This window comes from Toxorhynchites rutilus, chromosome 1, assembly GCF_029784135.1.
Source record: "Toxorhynchites rutilus septentrionalis strain SRP chromosome 1, ASM2978413v1, whole genome shotgun sequence".
In the NCBI taxonomy this organism is placed as follows: Eukaryota; Metazoa; Arthropoda; class Insecta; order Diptera; family Culicidae; genus Toxorhynchites; species Toxorhynchites rutilus.
This window is the reverse complement of record NC_073744.1, coordinates 117159143-117181330: the sequence shown is the minus strand read 5'-3', so window position 1 is coordinate 117181330 and position 22188 is coordinate 117159143. Positions and strand designations below refer to the sequence as shown.

The window sequence follows — 22188 nt, the reverse complement described above, 5'->3', positions numbered from 1 at the left end:
CCATTTGCTAGAAAGCCATCTGGAATCAAAAACGTTTTCATTCCGCCTGAAAATCAATTATTGTCTCTTACGCTCCTCTAAACTCGTAAACGAAGCTCAGATCGCCAGAGCGTCAAAGATAATGATTGATTATCAGGATAATGTGCGATTCACATAGCACGTTACGGAGAAGAACGTCTACGTTCCGTCAACGTCTCCACCAATTCACACATGCAGTCAATGCTTCCACCAGCACCGTCACGTCAAATGCCAAACGAATGATTTATTGAATTTTATTCATGGTGTCGCCACCTACAACAATTTTAAATTGCAATGCCCTCTTTCAAATCAGCATGCCTAGAATCAGTTCTAAATTTTGAAAAATTCAATGAGAATCATTGAATTCAATTATTTAAATGCTTAAACCCCGTAGTCCGACCCTTATGCAACAATAATAATAAATGGAATAATTCTTTCAACTAGTCGCGAATGATTTTCACTTCGAAATTTGGAGCTAAGAGATATGTTGGCATAAAAAGTACAGTAAGTTACTTATAAAGCGATATGCTGAGGCACCACTCAGTGTCGCATTGGAGTAGGTTTTGACCAGTAATTGGACATTTGCGACTGGTGGCGACTTTCAATGTGGGGCCATAATTTGGGCCCCGAACTCAATCTTTACAAAAATCTCCAACTAGAGGTAAAAATGTCTAATTAAACGTGTTGCATCACAGATCTGTTCAATTAGCTTAATGTCGATGTAGATGTAAATTACTGTACAACCAAATCAAAACAAAAGACGAGACACAAAACCCAGACAAAAACCAAACGAGCCGTCTGTCTCCGTCAATTATTCTTTTCTACAAACCCTGCCGGTCGTTTTCGTTGAACGTATGCTGACGGGTCGTTACGTTGCTGGTGTATGTGAATGTTTTCATGAGAATTGCATGGTAGAATCATTGACGTATCGTGACGTGACGGGACGTGAACGTGACGTGTATGTTGTATGTGAATCGCACTTAAAACTGCAGCGGCCGTACTTTTTTGACGTAGGACTACGTCTTTCATTTCTATCCCGGGGTGTAAAATCAAAGTTTCGAAAACGAAAGCGTTACGCCGGAGACCGAGATTTTGAGCGTTAATAGCTCCTGAACAATGGTGCTCCCTTGGCCGAGTGGTTAGCGTCATAACTAACATGCCGGGTGTTCGGGTTCGATTCCCGTTCTGGTCGGGGGAATTTTTCGTCAAAAAATTTCCTCCGACTTGCACTGTGTTCACGCGTATTCTAGAGCTTGCCACTCAGAATGCATTCAAGGCGTGTTATTTGGCATAGAAATCTCAACTAAGTACTAATAAAAATGACGCAAGTAATACTACGTTGAGACGGCGAAGTTCCTCTAGGAACGTTAGTGCCATTGAAGAAGAAGAAGAAGCTCCTGAACAACGGAACGAAATGGTATGATAAACATTTCATTCGAAAGATAAAATGTCTACGCGTTATATACTTGTTACTTTTTGATCCAAAAACTTGTTTCAATAGTCTTAAAATTGCTTTCAAAACAGGCTATTGAAATCACCAATCGGTATATAAGTGAGCGCCGCTCGGGAATCCACTCAATTATAATTGAACAGCGATTGGAGCATATTGTCGCTGTTGTGGTGAAGCTAACTTCGTTCATCATGAAAGCGCTGATGAACGGTGTCACCAAGAGCCTGTTTGTGCACTTTAGGCCAGAAGGGGATCCATCAGGAGGAGAGTGATGCCACTGAAAAGGTCGCCAAGAAAGTACCAGCATCGACAATTCCGTTCCGCTTGAGGCATCGGAGCAGCCGCCACACACACATACACGCGCGCAACTCTTTTCGTTTGGTTGCTATCCAGCATCGAGAAAAATCCGGAAAGATGTCATCGTTGCTGAAAAATAATCTGCCAGTTTCCCTTGGAATTGAAAAATACATTCAAGCGAAATAGTTTATTTTAATGTTTTCTATCCATATAATACTGCGACCAAATACATTTGGTTTTGTGATTTTTCAATCAAGGGCAATAGCGGTAAAATTTATGAAGATTATTCTTCCCTATCAGTAGAATATTTTCGAATCTAATATTGGATGCGCGCGCAACAGAAAATGTTTCGCATCGCGAAAATCATATAATTTTCAATCTATTATAATCGCGATAATCAGTGAGACAGAGAGAGTTCATTCGCCTCTAGTTTGCCTTCCTAATTGCCATCGTAAGCCACACCTTCTCTCGATTCAATCACGGACAAAAAGCATACTTAAGCGATATTCTGGTGGTGAAACGCATTCATATTTCGTGAGGACACCGACTGGACAACATCGTTGCTGGACGGCGAGGGATCGAGTGATTCATTACCTGACTTGAAACGCATTCAGTATGTTTCGAACTGTAAGGAAGCACAGAAAAGCCGATCCACCAAGAGGAGAAGAGAAGGTGACCAAGAGAGTACCAGTGTCGAAAATTGGTTCTGTTTGATGCATCGGAGCAGCCGCTACACACACACACACACACGTATATATATATATATATATATATATATATATATATATATATATATATATATATATATATATATATATATATATATATATATATATATATATATATATATATATTTATACTCAGTTATGAGAGACTTTAGTCAGTTTTTCTCGGTATGATCAGTGATGTCAGATGAGAAGACATGTTTTTGTTTTCAGAAAAACAACAAACAATTTTGAAATTGATCAATCTCTTACTCATACTCTTTTCTCAGTGCCAAAATATTAAAAAAAACATAACAAAAAGGAATAAGTTTCATATATCTTTTGTTTTCATTGATATTTTTCCTCGAGCATATGGTTTCATCACTCAGACGTTTTGTTATTATGGTTTTATTGGGAGCAATGTTTGTTCACCCAATCAACGATTTATCAAGAAAAGTTTTAAATCTATATATATGTATTTCCAATAAAGTAGTAATAAAGTTATTACTCATTTTCGTTCAATATGTGAAGACCCCTTTCGTGCCATGTTAATATATTCAAAACAGTCATCTAGCATCCCTGGATATGAGTTCAATGTTTACATTTGGTTGTTTGGAAGAGGCCCATTTGAAAATCTGTAAAATCTTGCAATTACTGAATTGAGTTTGATGGTAGCAGTTGAAAACATACATTGCTTATGCAATACTAGTTTAGCCGTGAAACCATTTTTGAAGATAAAGGCGAAGCAGAAGAATATCGATGCTTTCAATCAACAAGGTGAACAAACACATCAAACAAACTAGACGATTCGACTGATTCATTGACGAGCGCGGCCAAACGATCGTCGAACCAGACGAGCTACTCGTCTGTTTTAGTCGAGCTCGGCTTCTGGAATATGAAAACATACGAGACGAGCGCTCGTCGGCTCGTTTCGTTTTCTGGAATAGGGCTCATTCATTATAGAAGTTCACGCTAGTGTAAACGGTTGGTGCTATTTCTATAAATCTCATCATATATCTTCACATGAATATATCACTAGTCTAAATCCACCCTAATGGACATTCGTGATGACACACGATAGATACCACGCACGATAGATACAATACGGTAGCGCGACTTATGAGAAAGGCCTTTCAGCCATCTTGGATTTTGTATGTAAACACTCTGCAATATTTTGCAATATCTTTTTTTTTGCTCTTTGTGTGTGGTATTGTTTTGGTGGGAATAAGAGCATTGAAAAGTTGAAAGGTAAGTCTTTTACGGTTAATGTTAGGTTTGTAATATACTCTATCTTATATGTTTCAGCTCAAGAGAATAAATCGACATAAAAGGATTTCTAGGAACTTCCTGCGACTTGTTTTATCGTCGATATTGTTCAGCTCATATATTATAGAAAAAAAAACCGAAGCTGTAACTGTAAAAATAACCATAAGCCACCGATTAATTTATAATTTACAGTTTACAATTCTTCCGCAAGTGCATTTATTTCACAAGTGTGTATATGCGTGACCATTATATTTAGTGAACAACTATACGAATGTCAAACATTTGTACTTTACTTTTGCACGTATGAATCTAACGACGAGTATATCGACGAATAATATATGAATCCATTCAATCCGGTGACAAAAGAACTAAAATAAAATAAGAATAGTCCGAAAATGATATAATGCATTATATTTAATAAATATTCCACGCCACTGACATTAATTTATACATTTCATTGAACAATATTCTAAAATAGGAAAAAAAAGTCACTTGTCCAAAAAAAATTGCTCCTGTACGCGCAATGTCGTAGTGTTGATGTTTTCTGAGAAATGAACGAATTATTAATTTCTTGGTCTCTCAGACCTATGCGCGAGTATAGGAGTGTTAACCGTCATGGTGTTTCATCGAAATTCTTCGGATATGCTAAATCATTTACGGTTGAACCATCAAAATGATTCCCTGGTGGTGGAGGAGACTGGGAAGAAGAATTTAGGGTCTGCAGGAGTAAAATGCGGACTTAAAGAAGGTGGTCTCAGCTCCCGTTCTAAAATAGTAGTATTCAAATTCAGAGTGCCGAGGAAAATATACCATACTAGTGGTCAATGATTCTAGAAATGTACCTCTTTTGAACTAGTAGCTATAAGGACCAAGCAGAAATATTCAAACAAATCAGCTATTTCATTCAACATTCAAAGAACAGGTAATTTTGAACAGAAAAAATTTTATGTGGGTACAATAATAATATTGTGCATCATTCTCATTGTGTACTTTTTTTTCAATCGTCCTCAAAAAATCATGAAATGGTAAATTTATCAATATACTAAAATACCATTTCATTCAAAAACAATTATTCTGCACCATGTTTATTTCAAAATTATATTTAATGTAACTTTTAAAATTATGACATCATACTTTTTTATTACAAATATGTCTGTTCTTTTTGATTACAAGAAATAAATATTCGCTCGGTTAATCGAATACTGAAAAACAATAATTCGATTGAATCGAATATTTAAAAATGACCCCACGATTAATCGACAATTCTCGCGTAACTTTTGAAAACGTCCTAAGTAACAAATGTAAACCAATCGAGTTAATGGATGCACACTATTAGTTATCAATCATGTAATGCATTGAGAAAACAATCGATCAAGTATCTATCCTTTTCACCTTTTTATCGCCGATACAAAAAATTACCAATGTACAGATTCGAATTTTAAGCACTCGACTGTTACTTCGGACACCACTTTCCTCTGACGCTCGATACATCCGAAGTAACAAAGCAACACGAAATCGCACTTCGGTCATTTTGAGTTTTTGTTATTTTCGGGTGTTGATATCGTTTTTAGTTCAATTCAACGAGTTATAACAATAATGATCTGCTTTTAGCACGAAGTGCAAGTATTTGGATCGATGTTTAGTAGTTATTTTCAGATTCTCATCGTGCAACGTTATTTGTCCAATGTACAAAGCGGGCAGTCAAAACGTCCAATGTAACATTTTTCGCTCGAAGGCTTGAGTTTCTAACTAAAATCACATGACAACAGTTACGATTGGTTTTTCAGAGTTATTATTGACTGCTAGTGGTAAAAGTAGTGATAAAGATCGATTCCTTGTGAAACAATTCGCGGAACAATATTCCGATCTTCAACTCCGTTTTCCTCGAGTTGATGTGAATGTTACATAGGACCTTTTCAAAAGTTACGCGAGAATTGAATAAACGAAAAATTTAGACATCTCTATTTGCAGTCAAATCCCTTTCCACAGTCCTTTGTATATTTATACCGTTTCCCCACGCGCACTTATTGACGACACGGTCACACCTTTATTTCACACATCTTGCGATGACAGTGGTACAGTGTCGACGTCTGGTGGCGACTTTCAATGTGATAATTTGGGACCCGAACAAAAGTGTCCAATTAAACGTGTCGCATTACAAATCTGTCCAATTAGCTAGATGTCGAATTAGATGTAACTTACTGTATTCGTTATTCATATCGTATCTCTCACATTACTCCCAGTCCCTATTTTTACGAGTTCATTCAAGGTACTTTTACTGTTCAAATTTTATCATTCACCTTTCTTAGCGTGGAAACACACTAGACGGCTCTACCGCGCGATTTTCGCAATGACAAGTCGCAGCAGGAGCTTCATGTAATGGGCACCTTACACGATCAACCGGATTGACAATAAGTGTCTTCAATATCGTGACAGCTAGGCTTTCAACATCTGATCTAACCTCAATCAATATTTTTCCACCTTACACGGTCAATATCGCCCTCAACCCGAGACAACGAAAATATCCGCGATGGCTAGTGGCGACATTCGAGTTTGGGATCCAAACTATTCTCTATCAGATTAGAAGGCTAAAAGGCAATTTTCAATTGGTAAAATTTGAATGAAAATATCTACTTGGTAATATTTAATAAGTTGAAGCGCGTAGTCCTAACCTTAACTTAACCTACTTCCTCTGAATTTTCAGATATTCCTACTAAACAGTATTATTATAATATAACGTCAATTTCAGACATAATTTTTGTATGGGATTTTCTCACCACTTGCAGAAAAAAAAAGTGATTTGCATTCACATAGAATACTAATTTGATTCGTAAAAGTTAATTTTCATTCATAATTTACACTTTAGAATTCGGTTTTTCTTCTCAAAAATACATCATAATACTCGTTTCACAAATACAGACTGTTCCTTTCAGTTTCAGAGATGCCAGATTATTTTAGTTTGCGAAAATATATGCAAGTTATTTTATCTGCAAGCAAATGTTTATATTCCATAAATGAGACTATGACAGTAGAACCCCGATTATCATCGAGCGGGTGATCCGCCCTGCGGATTATTCGTGACTGCGAGTTCCATAGTAAATCAATAGGCCTTTCCGGAATTTGTTAGTGAGTGGTAGGCCCATGCTCTTTTGTTGTGGTCATGGCTTTTACATTATTTAGCCACTGGTGTACACGACCTTATAGATGGATAGTTGATTGATTTTTGTATTGATAGAACATAGTTTTTATGTTGAAACATCTCTTTTCGTGTTTGCATTTTTTTGTCCTTTAATGGGTCATCGCGATATTCGTTAATCGCGGTGAGTTTGCCCGACTATTCCGCGGATAATCGGGATTCTACTGTAGCTTGAATTAACACATGATGTTTTTTCATCTGTGATTTCCCCAGATCTTCTCATTCTCCAAATTTTATAGCGGAGTGTGAAGAAACACACAACCCGCTCACTAGCGCAAAGAATGACCGAGTTCAACGTTAAAAAATTCCTAAAACGTTGTTAAGTTTCATCCACTCTCTCACCATCACATTGTCAGTTTACTTTGAAGTTTTGATTTGTATCGTGAAAAGTACCGTATTTTGCTATTCAAAGTATCGGTTTTCCAAACCAAAAGCTTCCATTTATGATACCTACAATTTCAGTAGTTTATAAATTTTAATTGCAATCGCAAAAAAGACTAACAAAAATTAAATGTGCGCTTGCATATCTGGCAACTCAGTCTGGAAGTCCGTGAGGTAAAACGTCAACATCATGCATCTATATGAAATGTCACGATATTGATGCTCGAAAATCAGAAAATCCGGATTTCTGCGTCGTCGGCCATGTTCAGTTGTCATTATGCTCTCAAATGTCATCATATTGTCAATAAAGTTGACCGTGTAAGGTCCGCTTAAAACACATTCAGCGGCTTTCGACGGTTTCACTATCTGCCATTATTATATTTTTATAGACGGATGCAAGACGAGTATATGGTACAAGGTGCAACTGTTGGGACAATAAGCTGATTAGAGGGGTGGTATATAAAGACAGAATTGAAGAAACCGGAAGAGGTGATGTTTACCTGAACGAGAGGGAGAGGGAAGTTGATAACAAACGTCTGAAAAATATTGGCGATCTAACGCAAAACGTAAACGATCGGTGAGACATCTGGATTCTGTTTTTGAACTAAGAAAATGATGACAAGGTAACCTTAAATTGAAAAACAAATCACGTATGTTTTACTTCCGGACTTTCCAAGGTAGTTCTCACATGCAAGAACCATGCATTTTTCTACTTGTTTTTAATGGTGCTCTCGAATTTCCGTCTTTGATTCAACCATTGTCAATATGTATACAATTTTCACTACTGAAAGAGATAAGAAAATAACATGATATATATAAAAATGCGCAGAATTAAATTTCTTTAAAACTCATCGCAATCAAATAATCTTTTATGATTATAACATTGTAATTTATGGAAAGAACTACAAACGTTCCATAAGCTCACATGGCAAAATTTAAAACCATCATCACTTTCACCGCAGCGCCGCCTAAGTGTAGATTTGTACATTAGATCGCCAATTGCTTTTCTCGACAATTTGGATGGAATTCAAGAATTCGCAGCTACATGACCGCTGAGTGGTTTTCACGTATTGGTTCACCTGATAGCACATTTATTATTGCCTTGCTTTATTTACACCTTTGAAAAGCGCATAAACACAGCCGGGTGCTATGATTGATGCTAGGATCGTTAGCAAAATCTCAAGCAGAACTGTCAGTGGGATACCCAATTCATATGAAAACAAAGGGAAAATGTCAGTGGGATACCCGTTATGTTGGCTCCTGTCAGTTCAATGGGGGTTCTCTAAAGACGTCACCCTCCTGCATAAACACTAATACTTATGACAGACATACAGCTGTACTTGCGTTGTACTTCGAAAATTGTATGTCTGTCACCATGTACAGCGCTAGAACCATGCAAGCAACTCGGTACTATCGCTGTACCTGTACCGACCTATTTTACCGCTGTACATGGCTACAGTTGTACTGTGCGCAGCGCCATAGACGGTTAGTGGTGGGTAGCATGAACAAAACGAATCAAAACATTTGGTATACATTCTTTTCATTGACTTTCTCTTGAGTTAATAACTTAGATTGGAAACATATTTGTTGTGTTCGATAGTTTAGTCGCTAAATAAAAACCTTTTTCATTGAAATATTGGTGAAAATACAATGCAATAAATTCAAACTTCTGATTGTCAGTCTGACATGCGGTACAATGTACAACCAAAGTATGTGTGTCATGCTATCGTGGTACCTGTACAACGCTGTACACGTACAGCGCTAGTACAGTTGTATGTCTGTCCATGGTATAAGGCCGAGCACATAGTGAATAGTGAACCCGATTTTTGAAATTAATCGTTCATCAACTAATCGAATACTTTTCAGCAGTTTGATATTCGATACGATTAATCGCCCCAAATAATCGATTAATCGTCACGCTGTAAGAAATAATTAGTTAGACTAACATTTCTCATTTGCTAGAAAGCCATCTGGAATGAGAACAGTGTTCGTTCCGCCGGGAAATCAATCATTATCTTTTACTCTCCCCTAAATTCGCAAACGAAGCTCAATTCGCATTGACGGCATTGAGCTTCGTTTACCAGTTAAAGAAGTGTTAAAGATAATGATTGCTTTTCAGGATAAAACTGCAGCGGTCGTACGTTTTTTTTTCTTTGGGTTTGGATCGATTAACCGACGTAAATTATTCGTTCACTTCGATTATTTGTTGCGCAGTATTCGTTCGATGAATAATCGATTTCTGTAGGAAGTATTCGATTAATCGATTAATCGAACGATTATCGAGGATCACTAATAGTGAATGCGACGCGACGCTATCTGCCATTATTATATGTTTATAGACGAATGCAAGACGAGTCTATGGTACAAGGTACAACTGTTTGGACAGTAAGCGGATTAGAGGGGCGGTATATAAAAACAAAATTATGGAAAACGGAGGAGGGGATGTTTACCTGAGCGAGAGGGAGAGTAAACTTGATCACAAACGTCTGAAATATTGCATTTCTCGACAATTTGGATGGAATACGATTATCCGCAGCGAATGGGGAACCGTACAACAGTGATTTTGGAACCGTACACACCCGCCCCGCCCTGTGTGTTTTAGATCATACACATTCCATTATCGAGGCTCCGCGGAGGTCTGTCATTGCAAAATCCGCGCGAGAGAGCCGTCCAGTGTGTTCTTAGGCTGATGTCACATTAGGCGGGTTCGCCGCCGCGGATTCCGCGAGTAAAACCGCAGCGGAGGATCTACAGTGTATTGTGAATGAGCCATGTCACACAGAGCGGTTTTGGATGCGAATTCATGTCGAGAAAAAATCCGTCGCGATATCCGCGGCGGCGAATCCGCCTAATGTGACATCAGCCTTACGCATAGTAAAGGCGATGCGAACGTGATTTCAATGCGGCGAAAGTGTGTCTGTAGTGTTTTGCCGCGAGTGAATGCAAGTGGTGGAATGCACAATCGAACTCATCGAACGAAAATAAATATTGAGTTGTTAAATTATCATTTTCGTTTTGTTCGATGAATTATATAACTTTATTCTAATTTACATAATGCATATAATGAAAACGTCACGTTAAGGGCTTTCCATTTACCATGTTCACAGATAAAAACGATCTCACCATTCAGCTGTTTACAAAATGAAGACATGTTATCATATCTGGCATCCTCGTGCTGGGTTGTTTACATGCCCAATGGAGTGGAATGAAACATCAAAAAACGCGCAATCTAAAGCGATCAGTATGTCATAGCACGCGGTGAGCTCCAAGTAATCGCTTCGCATCGCACCGCACCGCCTTTACTATGTCCTCGGCCTAAGGCTGATGACATAGTGAATGCGTTTGCGAGAGCGAACGCGTTTGCGTCTGCTTGCGTCAAAGCACTTTTGATGAAAATGTATGCGAATCGCGTCTACCTGATATAACGAACGCGACGCGAAGCGTTGCGAACGGGCCGTCAGACGCGGAGAAGCAGTTCGAGTGTGTTTTGACGCTAGAGGTGCTTCGACTGGGTAGTGTTTTGTTTGTTTTGTTTTGCTGACAGTGTTCGGAAATGGAAATCGATGCGGAAAATTTAATTTATTCCGTGTTTGCGAAGAAGCCCTTGTGGGATAAAACAACGAAACTTTATCGTAACAAATCGGTTGTGGAAAAGCTGTGGAGAGAAGTTTCCACTGAGCTGGGAGAAGATGTTACTTGTAAGTTGTAAATAAAAATATTTTATGGCTCATCCAAACAGTGTATTTACTTTTCAGCGGATGCTGCTAAAAAAAAGTCTCCGGGATACCTTCGGAAAGGAGTTGCGGAAGGTCCCGGAAGGAAGATCCGGTGACGCAGGCCCACTAAATTTTGAGTCCCACACTTCCTGGCCCTACTACGAGTCGATGCTGTTCCTCATGCACCAAATGCGCCCCGGAAGTCTGGAGGAAATCTCTTCGCAGCTGGTGGGGGAAATAATAAAGACGGCGAAAATGAGGATGATACTCAGGAATGCCAAGAGATTGGGGGACAGGATAGTGTTGCTGGTGGTGTTGGGGATCCGGAAGCATCCAGAGCATCGGAGTATGCAGATCACTCCAATATAAGTGAGCCCAATTTCCATCACCCATCGAACAGACCCACCAAGCGAACTGGTCATTCAATTCGCTGCAGTTCAATTCGCTTTTCCGCAACGCTTCGCTTCGCGTTTACTATATCATCGGCCTAATACTCTCACAAAACCGTTGCGGCGCATCATCTTCATCGGGCCACCGCAGCGAATGAGGAACCGTACAACAGTGATTTTGTACACACCCGCCCCGCCGTATGTGTTTTATCGCATTCCATTTCATTAGGCTGATGTCACATTAGGCGGATTCGCCGTCGCGGATTCCGCGAGTAAAACCGCAGCGGAGGATCTACAGTGTATTGTGAATGAGCCATGTCACATATAGCGGGGCGGTTTTCAAATGGAGAAAATAACCGTCGCTATATCCGCGGCGGCGAATCCGCCTAATGTGACATCAGCCTTATTGAGGTCCCGCGGCGGTCTGTCTTTGCAAAATCCACGCGGGAGAGCCGTCCATTGTGTTCTTACGCTTATATCGCATGAGCTTTTATATATCCACGCTCTATTACATAAGTGATATTTACTTTACTATCACTATTTACAATTCATCATAAATTATTTTTTTCAGTCCGTGTTATTCCATACTCCATAGCTCAATAGTTTCTAAATTACCTCAAAAATATTACTATATTTTTTGTACCATTTTCGTCTCCGAAGGACAATAGCTTGCTTTCTAAGCAATTTTTGAGTTATTGAATCAAGTTTTTTTTATCAATAAGTAGCAACCTTATAACACATTTTATTTTTCGAATGAAGGGTTATCAAATCATTTCGTTCAGTTGATTAGGAGGCATTCACACTCAAAATGTTGTTGTTCCGGCGTAACGTTCTATTTTTCAAAACTTTGAACTTACACCCCAGAAATGAAATGAAAAGAAAGGCGTAGTCCTGCGTCAAACTGTGCACGCCCCAATTTCCCCTACACTAGTTATGCCGAAATAGCTTACCTGTCAAACAATGGCACGCTTAAAATCTGATGTGTGAAATAATACAGTTTCATTTAAAACTGACGGAATTTTCAACTGACTTTATGTTAGCGCAGTGTAAACCTCTGGATTCTGAAGTCGGATACAATTAAAACTAGTTTCAAATAAGTCTGAGCCAAGTTCCAAATTTATCAAGTTCATAAATTCGACGTTACATACGTTTATACATATGGAACCAATGACGCTCGGAAGTCCGAGTGGAAGTCCATTGCCTTCTACCAGTGGTTATCTTCCATCTTTCCTCATGGGAGATACCCCGGCGACGCCTCGAGCGAATACGTTATCTCCGACCAAAGGAAGAAGTTCGCTTGCCTTCACACAATCTCCAACGGGAGGTGTTCACACGCCGATCGCTTCCGATTACGGGAACAGGACTGCTGGACTTCCACAGACGTTTTCACTTGCAGCTAATCTCAACCAGTCAGGTATAAACCACAACACAAGCGTATCAGGACCACCAACGCAGGGGTTATTTGATTCATTTCGGAATGAGAAACAGTCGTTTCAAACTCCAACTAAAAATACCCAAAATCAACATCAAAATTTAGCTGGGCCCGGACCCAGCGCTCCGACATCACCCGGATACAGTGATTCATATCTGAATAAGAGCGGTTTCAATATATCGAAAGTTATGTCACCAATCCCAATTGTGAGAGATCAGGATTTCACGCGTAATGCTTCGTTTGTATCGCCGCTGTCGCAATCATACGTGAATCTGTCCCAAGCACACATGTGTAACGATTATTGGATCACCGTTTACGGATTCCCACAGACTGCTTCCTCCATGGTCCTGTCCCATTTTTCACAATGTGGTTCAATTATCGATAAGTCATTTGCCACACAAAATGGAAATTGGGTCCATTTGCGATTTACGTCTCGGCTAGAATGTGATAAAGCACTCAACTATAATGGGAAAATTATTGGACAAAATTTGATGATCGGAGTACAATACTGCAATGATCCTGCGATAATAGGGAAAGAAAACAGCGATGAACGAAAAGAGTAAGTGCTTTCATCTGGAGAATTTTGACCTTTACTCAATATTTTCGACTATTTCAGATATTCTCTCAGTAGGGTGCGCTCGTTAACACATATAGCGTACAAGAATGCCCAACATCCGACGGTGGTCGTTCCAAGTCCTATGGCACCAAAACGAAGTTCCGGAATAGTTGACAAAGCAATGGATCTTTTTTTCGGATGGTAGCATTGATGCTCACTTTTGTTTTCCGTTTAGACAAATCAATAAATGATTGCCAAAAGTATAATGATAAATCAAGCGTTGAAAGTTGAGAATTTCTTTTATAACAAATAAAAAACTGTCTTGCATGTTCAAACTAAATTCATTAACTCTTTTTTGGCGTAGGTCTACGACTTTCATTTCTATACTGAGATGTAAGTTTGTAGTTTCGAAAACGAATGCGTTACATTGGAGAAACAAGATTTTGAGCGTTAACACCTCTTTGCCGGCTGAACGAAATTGTATGATAATCATTTCATTCGAAAGATAAATGTCTACGCGTTATGTGCTTGTTACCTATTGGTTCAAAACATTGTTTCAAAAGCTTAGAAATATATTTCAAGACAGGCTATCGAAATCACACAAATCAGTATATAAGCCCGCTCATAATTTTGCCATTTAGTTGTGATTGTGAAGCAAGTGTAGAACGGTCTCACTCGCTTACCAAAACGCTGCTCTCTCTCTTTCTCTCTCTCTCTCTCTCTCTCTCTCTCTCTCTCCCCAATCCCGTTTCTATGCTGCTGCTAATCTGATCGGAGCCTTTAGTGAAAAACGAACTATGGATGATAATTCGATATAGATTGCGTACAAATGTGCCATCGGCTGTGGATTCGATAGCAGAGAATTTAAATTTTATTTATTTTAGCTTAACGTCTTCACAACATGGCCTATTCACATTTTTTTCAATGAACCCGGTTCGTGGCTATCTCTCTTTGTGAAAATTCTGCATCATGGGCTTTCGCATTGAAGATTACGCTGATCAGAGAAGGTACCTGAAGAGCAGTGTAGCCATTGGAGGGATAGGCGATTGATCCTGGTGAAGTTATAGGACATCAGCTGTAATTTGCCTGAGCTTGTGAAAGAATAGCTACAAACTTGTGAAGAACCTTGAAACGGCAGAAGACGCTTGGGAGAACCTCCAGAATACGTTCCAGAACAATGGACTGTTGGACAAGTTTTGTTTTTGTTTTTATTTTGTATTTGAGAGGCTTTCAGCCTCCCGGTCTGGTTCTCCTCTTTATCAATGGCATTGCCGCAAGGTTTGAGATCAAATTATTGCACATAAAATTATAACATAAGAGTTGGACTTCAAGTGACACAAAAATTAAACACTTAAAAAACCATTTTCAAAACATAATTTGGCAAAAAAAACTTGCTGTTTGCTTGCTGGACCAGATGGAAAGGATGTCCTGGGACCATGGCTCCAGGCCAGTGGAGAGGAAGCCGTGCCGTTGGGAATGTCGAAGTGTTCTTATTCCCCTTCATCGTGGAGGGGAAAGAACAAGGATCTTCTTGACTGATTCATTGCTCAGACATTAAATCTTGAAAAATAGTTCGGCATCTTTTGAGTAGCAGAGAAGCGTTGCTACTCTCGCTGAATCGTCGCACAAGACATCTCGTATACTTCCGCTGATTCCATGGAGATTTCGCAGATCATCATATTTGAGGCAGCCACACAGGAAGTGTTCGACGGAGTTGTGAACTTGACAGTGGTCGCAGAGTTGATGGATAGGTCCTCTGTTGAATCCATGTGAGACGGAGCAGTGACCGGTCCTCAGTCGTTGTTTTCTGATTCTTTTCTGGTCGTTGAACCTGGCAGTTGAGCCCTTGATTTTTCTGAGGAACTGTCCTCTCTCCGCTAACCACTTTTCGGTCCAAAAGGAGCGAAAAGAGTTGGTGATCCACAACTTCACGTCGTCCAGCGGCACCTCTCAGTCCGGTGTGACCGATTCCGGCAAGTCGGTCGCCCGCTTCATTCCCTGCGATGTCGTGTAGCGACCCGGATGTGTCCAATTATTGCGACGCGAATGTATTTAGTTAATTTGTTCTCCTATGATGGCCTTGAAATATTCTAGCAGACCGGTCGAGCTCGCCCCGACTCGGAAGTTGTTCCTGATACCGCTGATCCCTGATACCTGATTCTCCCCTCTACCGCTGGTTTTCGACGAAAAACTGGCTATGATTAGATCGAAAGGAGGTTCTCCACTTTCAGCGCAAACAGAGGCAGCTGGTGTTGATGGCAGGAGGCCGTAGTGCTTCGTTATAGATGGGTGCCAGAGTTTTTGGGAGCCTTCAGTCTCCAGCCAGACACGTCAGTTCGAGTCCATAGGTGAAGCGGCTGCTGATGGTAGCTTTGGCCACCGGTAGCCGGATCTTTCTGTTGTTGCTCCAATGTGGTTTGGAAATAGCTTTCAACAGATTCAATCGGGTGGCACAGTTCTTAACTTCCTCGAAATGGCGGAGGAAGCTATGTTTTTGGCCAACCAACACTCCGAGGATCTTTAGCGTTTTTCGGCGAGGGGTGTTGTTTTTGTATAGCTGGACCTGTTGGCTGGAGTTGGGACCCTGATGTATGTCGCTGCATATCAACATATGGCCGCGCTTCGGTGCAGAAAGTCAGAGGATTCAGACTCCCGACAACCGGCCGATAGCATTAGTAGCTGGCTGTATCCTGATGCGTGGAATCCTATGGGTGTCACCCACTGCCATCAGAAGAATGTCGTCCGCGTAGGCAAACACGAAGATTCCCCAGGCAGGACCTGGAACAGGCTATTCATGGCGACGAGAAAGAGTAGTTTTTGGTGTCCATACCCGGTCGGAAGGTGAACTGTCGATAGTCCAATTTCCTGTTTTTGGTTAGAAAGGTGACAAGGCGTCTGTCTGCCATTCTTTCCAGGATCTTGGATGAACAGGAGGTTAAGGAAATTGGACGGCAGCCCTTAACGTTGTTGCTACTTTGACCGATTTCAGGTGTGGGTATTACTAGGCTGTGTCTCCAACCCTCGGGGAATTCGTGTGTATTTCACAGGTCGTTAAACATGCTTAGAAAGACAAACTGTCCGAGTAGGGTCAGCTGTTTCAGCATCTTATAGCCGATACCGTCAGGGTTAGTTGACTCACCTTTGGCGGAACGTAGGACGACGGAATGTTCCTCGATGGTGAAGTTCCGGTTGAAAGGATTATTAGTACGATTCACAAGGACCACAAAGTTGCTGACCAAAGTGATATCCACTCCCTGTCGACGGATGAACTCGGGCTCATATTCGGAGATCGAGGACAGTTTCGCGAAATATTCTCCGAGCGTGTTAGAAGTATTTGCCGGATCGCTGAGGGTTATACCATCCACTTATAATAGAGTTGTGTGCCCTTCTCTTCCCATTTAGTGCGTTTGCTCTGTGCCAAAGATCCGCAGATGACTGGTTCCCATTGATAGACTCCAGAAAACCGGAAACCCTGATGTCAGTTTCCTTGATCGGGTCTCCGACTGTTAGTCGTTCGGCCGCACGCAGTAACTTTCTCAGCTTCTTGACATCATCTTTGATGTCCCCGGACCACCAATTCAGCGTTTTTTTCCCCGGAGTGGTTTTCGTTCTTGGGATGGAGGCTCCGGCCGCCTCCATGATGTTTTTGTTGAAAGTGGCAATGATGGTTGGATTGTCTCTAGATAGTAAGAAGTCGGAGGATGTTTGAAAAGTTGTCCAGTCAGCTCTTTCGACGATCCATCTGGGTTTGCGAGTCGTGAGCGGCGGTGGGCCGTTGAAACAGATGGTTATCGGGTGATGGTCGCTGCCATGAAGGTCGTCGGCTTTGTTCCGCCCTAACCTACCCACCAAGATGAGACTAGCCGCTAAAATGTCAATGGCTGTATTGCTGGTTCATCTACGGAAAGTATCAGTGCCGTCATTTACGACCGAGAGCTCCAACACCTCCAAAACGTCGGCGATAATATTCCCCCTGACGTCAGGTGTTTGCATTCCCCAGTTGCGGTGATGAGCATTGAAGTCCCCCAAGATGATTTTTGGGTTCTCCAAGCCTGCTAACACCTCGAGCATCTTCCGTCGTAGTTTCGGGATTGCACAATCCATGGTACATGGCAGGTGATGGTCACCGGAATCGGAGCCTCGATTCGGACTGCTATTATTGGCAGGTCAGTGGAATTAAAATGTTATGGTGACTATTATGACCTTATGTAAAGCGAAGACGAACGATCTCCTTCTCTATTACGTAGGTGGGACATGTTCGACTTGCTGAGCTGTTTCTTCCTGCAGTGTATGCGTAAATTGTGTACTTCCGAGCAGTTGCGTTATTTTCGAAAAAATACCCTATGTAGAATTTCAGCTCAATCGGACTTGAGGGAGAGTGGCGCAAAGCGGTCAAAATTTGAGTTTTTTGAAAATCGAAAAATCACTCAAGGGGAGAGAAAGGAAATCGGGGTCTTCATTTTTTATGCCAAATGTCTTACAATTGCATGAAACGTCGAGATATACTGTCATCACGTCGCTTTGCGCGACTCTCCCTTGAGTTAGATTGAGCTGATTTATTCGAGATGACAATTTTCATTCACACCCTAATGTACGTGTCCTAATGCACAGCGGTCCGATTTTAACCCATTAACGACCAAGCTGTAAAAAATATTTTTCAAACAATAGCCATTGGTGTTATTTTGATGGGCGTTACAGAAACCCCAATCTTCAAGAATTATTTTTTTCCGTTATTCCGTTTTCCGAAAAATTACATAAAATCAAAACAACGCCAAACAAATACATTGGCCGGAACCTACATATTTGTTCCTGTAGGACGTTCAATCCAATGGTTTTCTTCCTACATCACAATGTGTGATCTTATGTCAAAGTAATATTGTAGAAAAGTTTACACATTTTTAAATTTTGTAAGGTTTTGTTTTTTGTTATGTTATGTACTTTTCGCACATAGTTGCTTTAAACCAATTTTTATGCTCAATAAAGTAATACAAATTTGAATGAAATTGATAGTAGGTGGTAACTAATAGACTAAGCAATCATTTGATGCCAAAACCTTACCATATGGTAGCTTTCCAAAGCCATGAAAAATTATCGAAGTTGCTGTTCGATTACCGAGCAATAAACTATCATAAAATCACACACAAGCGCTTGCTCAAACGTGTTGTCTTTATCACACAGGGCAAACCAAAAATCAATCACGGGTTGAGTTAGCACAAATATGCCTTGAGAAAGGCAGGAGATCTATAGCTATAGATGGATTTATTCACGCGAAAATAGATGTAAACGGGTGAGTATATATATGATACATTTCTTCGAGGTATATATAACCACTTTGAATAGAATAAATTCAGGCATATGTAAACGCTGGTGAATTTCTCACTTGTGATAAATCACTAAAGTTGGATGCAGTTCTACTTGAGGTGAATAAATTCACCGAAAATATGAATATATTCATTATATAAGTTCGCGCTAGTGTAAACGGTTGATGCGATTTCTATAAATCTCATCATATTTCTTCACTTGAATATATCCCTAGTCTAAACCCACCCTAATGATGGAGTCAACTGTTGAAAGGTGAGATTTTTTTAAAGTAAGTAGAAGCTGTTTTATGCATGTTCAAACAAAATTCATTAACCCATTTTTCTATACTTTTTTATTTTCCTTCAGAAAGGGACTTCTCTTTAAGATGACTAACAAAAATTCTGAAACCCAATACATTTCCTCAGTGTACATATTTTGCATTCATTTAATTCTAATTTTCTCATAATTATATGCCATAAATCATTCGTTGGAGTTGTATATCGTTAACATACAAACCAATCTGCTCCCATTATACCACAAGTGCACTCTATTCTAAAGTCTGTTGGACTGAAACTATGAATACGATGTCTGGTAAAATCGAGGACCTTGATAGAAACTATCGAACCGCTGACCAAAATCTTTTCTCTCCAACATACATAACATTCTACAGTCAATAACACGAAGAACAAATGAAATGAAATAAGAATAATTACATTGTGATTATATATTTAATTTGCTTTGTGTCGGGCTTATTTTGGATCGATTGTCGCCGTCGCCAGATCCACCATTTTGGGATATTTGACGTTCTTCTTATCGAGCTCAGCCTGTGCCCATAGTATAAGCTTAAGTACATTAATCATCCGCGGGCTGGATTGCTCTTGATGTTCCATTTTTAATATAGCTGCATTAAGTTCGCTTGCCACCTTCTGGCGATGTGTTTGATCGAGCAAGTCCGCAAATGGACTGTTCTGAGGCTTTTCAAATGCCAACAGCGCAAGTGTTCGTTCCAACTCATTCAACACTTCCGGATTGCTTTCTCCGGCCTCTGAAATCTGGGTTTGTGCGAAAGTGAGGGCATCTTCGATTTTACCAGCCCTGTTGGAAGGTACAATCAAAGTTAGTATCAGAAAGGCAGCGAAAAAAGGAAACGGAATTCAAGAACTAAAAAAGAAATATGACGCCACTTGCCTAATCAATTCAATGAGATGAAGCTGCTGTAGGTGAAAGTATAGGTAGCGATCATTGTCGAGCAGTTCCGGATGCAGCTGGTTCACGAGATGTGTAGCTTCCTTTATTCGGCCATTCTGTACCGCTTCCCGTATCAGTATCCTGTTGTCAAGTGAGCTCAGATCTACAGAAGGTTCGACGCCGGATTCCGCTTGGAATTTCTCGGCCGCCTCCTTGAAACCCTCTGGAACAAATAATTTTTCAAAAAATTTCGCTAACGGGATTAGTTGTGAAGGGTGTTAGCATGGAAGGCACAATTATTAAACATAAAGAGGAAAGCAAAGCGATGAGAGTTGGGGCTATATCTTTACATCTCACCTGTGACTAGATAATTCATTATGAGCTTGTTAATATCGTCTTGTTTAAAGGGAAAAGTCTCCAATCGAGATTGCCATTCTTCTTTGGAGATACTATCGCCTTTGTCGTTGCAACTCATTTTAGAATTGTTTACGTCAATATTTTCACAACGAAGTAAATTTACGTACGAACCGCACAACAAAAGTTCTATGATTTTCTTTCGAGCGTTTTTGGCAATTTTTTACCTACAAAAATGACAGCAATGCGTAGATTGAATGTTTTTGCAAGGGGGGCGCAAAAGAATAGTTGCCAAATATTTTCCCAGATGGCGTTCTGAATACACTGTATGCATGGTCGATGTTAAGTCAGACCGGACCATGTGACATATTTTTATGATTTCGAGAAAAACGAGCTTCAGTGCTCTGCAATATATTTTTTTCGGTCAATACTGACTAAACCAAATGAAGCATTTTTATGATTTGGTTCACTATGACTGAACAATTTCGAAATATTTCTCAATCAATTAACAATTGTGAGTGTGCCATTCTGTTATAAAAATTAGAGTGAATGAGGTGCATATTAGTCTCTGCCATCTATTGCAAGCACGAATTAGATTGCACGGCAAACATGTTAAAGCATAACAAATTTGAACTCATTGTCATCGCTACAGTCTAAATCACACTCTGAAAAAGTACATTTTGCTATCATTCATACTGAAGACCAGCATTTTTCACTGATCCGTCAGAGTGGACCAAGTTTATTTTTTAATATACTCTGAGTGTGCACATTTTACACTAACGGGTTCAAGAATATTTCAACAAGGTACCTAACAGCTTCAAGAAAACAGTTTTGTTGGTTTGAATTCGGCGCTTGAAAATTGTTTAAATTCAATATACGAATGATTGATACATGGTCCATTATGTCTGCACATGATATAGAGCCATTTCCCCGTGGTAAATGGTACATGGTTCGTTCGGACTGCATACTATGAGGGGTTTTCGTTGATCAATCATAACAATTTCGATCAATTATTCCCGTTGTATGCGTTATTTTCCAAATCTGATAAATATGGTATGTAGCTTACATAATGCTTAACCAAATGTAATCAATAACTCGAAGTTTTTTCAATTTACGACTTGGTCCCCTCAGACTTAACACCGACCACTTGTTGGGTAGTGTATTATCGTATTGGAAGAATAATTTGAAACCTGTTTCAGTTGCGATAGAAATTTGAAATTATTAGATTTATTGAGAGGTTTTTCGGGAGCTGTAATTAATACACGTGCGGTCTTGTTTATGATTGAAATAGAACTGACTTTATTGTCAAATGTCACTGACATTTATCAGTCGGGACCTGCGTTACGAACGGAGTTGTTACGAAACCACAGGGCAGTTTCGTGCAGTAGGAGGGTGAGCTCAGCCCGTCCGTAGCAGCCAACGTAAAAACAACAAATAAATAACGAGAAACGTCAGACAGCAAAACACAGTAGCAAAAACAAAACAATCTAACGTGACACGGCAAAAGAGTGGCAAACGAGTTGAGAAGAAAAATAATTAGTTATCCTAGAATAAAAATCTTTTTCTAATATATCTATATCCTACGGTTAGTAAAACTTACTTCAATAATATACACTATTTCTACAACTATACTTACAACTTATTCTTACAGATATTTACATTTACATTCCTACAACAAATCCTAACCTATTTCTACAATCAAGAGTGAACTTAAAGGTAAATGAATTTATAAACTTAGCTAGACTTATAACTAATAGTACGGTCATTTAGTAGTCACTAATCAAGAGGATTTACAAAAGAAGTGTTCGGATAAAACGAAGAACAAAACGAAAATGTAAGTGAAAACTTTGTATATTGTGAACCATGAATATACACGAATACATTACAGCTTTGAAGCTGCGAGTTATCTGCTATCTGGACGTTTTTCTTACCCCATCCGA

The 22188-nt window shown here is 39.8% G+C and overlaps 4 protein-coding genes across 5 annotated transcripts in view; 2 read left to right on the top strand and 2 right to left on the bottom strand.

Moving 5' to 3' along the window:
- LOC129761691 (ragulator complex protein LAMTOR3 homolog) overlaps window positions 1–22188 on the bottom strand; it is a 305844-nt gene that overhangs the window by 11658 nt on the left and 271998 nt on the right. The gene's annotated exons all lie outside the window — the stretch shown is intronic.
- LOC129761705 (uncharacterized) lies at window positions 10853–11530 on the top strand. The gene is made up of 2 exons (XM_055759444.1): window positions 10853–11010; window positions 11068–11530. The coding sequence occupies exons 1-2, from the start codon at window positions 11002–11004 to the stop codon at window positions 11395–11397; spliced, it is 339 nt and encodes a 112-aa protein (XP_055615419.1). The 5' UTR covers window positions 10853–11001; the 3' UTR covers window positions 11398–11530.
- LOC129761666 (nucleoporin Nup35) lies at window positions 12350–13745 on the top strand. The gene is made up of 2 exons (XM_055759400.1): window positions 12350–13408; window positions 13466–13745. Exons 1-2 carry the CDS (start codon window positions 12576–12578, stop codon window positions 13608–13610), a joined length of 978 nt encoding a protein of 325 aa, XP_055615375.1. The 5' UTR covers window positions 12350–12575; the 3' UTR covers window positions 13611–13745.
- Window positions 19106–20496, bottom strand: LOC129761675 (glucose-induced degradation protein 8 homolog). Of its 2 annotated transcripts, none has more exons than XM_055759408.1 (3): window positions 20252–20496; window positions 19895–20147; window positions 19106–19801 (listed from the first exon to the last, which is right to left on the bottom strand). In XM_055759408.1, exons 1-3 carry the CDS (start codon window positions 20367–20369, stop codon window positions 19456–19458), a joined length of 717 nt encoding a protein of 238 aa, XP_055615383.1. In that variant the 5' UTR covers window positions 20370–20496; the 3' UTR covers window positions 19106–19455. The 2 variants fall into 2 exon arrangements, with proteins under 2 accessions (XP_055615383.1, XP_055615389.1); XM_055759414.1 differs by having other exon boundaries at window positions 19895–20117; window positions 20252–20493.

Bases quoted from the DNA above. Each gene is read 5' to 3' on its own strand.
- LOC129761666 (XM_055759400.1), top strand. From the start codon at position 12,576: ATGGAACCAATGACGCTCGGAAGTCCGAGTGGAAGTCCATTGCCTTCT. The intron at 13,409-13,465 runs GTAAGTGCTTTC...CGACTATTTCAG, and splicing joins AACAGCGATGAACGAAAAGA to ATATTCTCTCAGTAGGGTGC.
- LOC129761675 (XM_055759408.1), bottom strand. From the start codon at position 20,369: ATGAGTTGCAACGACAAAGGCGATAGTATCTCCAAAGAAGAATGGCAA. The intron at 20,148-20,251 runs GTGAGATGTAAA...TAATCCCGTTAG, and splicing joins AATGAATTATCTAGTCACAG to CGAAATTTTTTGAAAAATTA. The intron at 19,802-19,894 runs GCAAGTGGCGTC...ACCTTCCAACAG, and splicing joins CATCTCATTGAATTGATTAG to GGCTGGTAAAATCGAAGATG.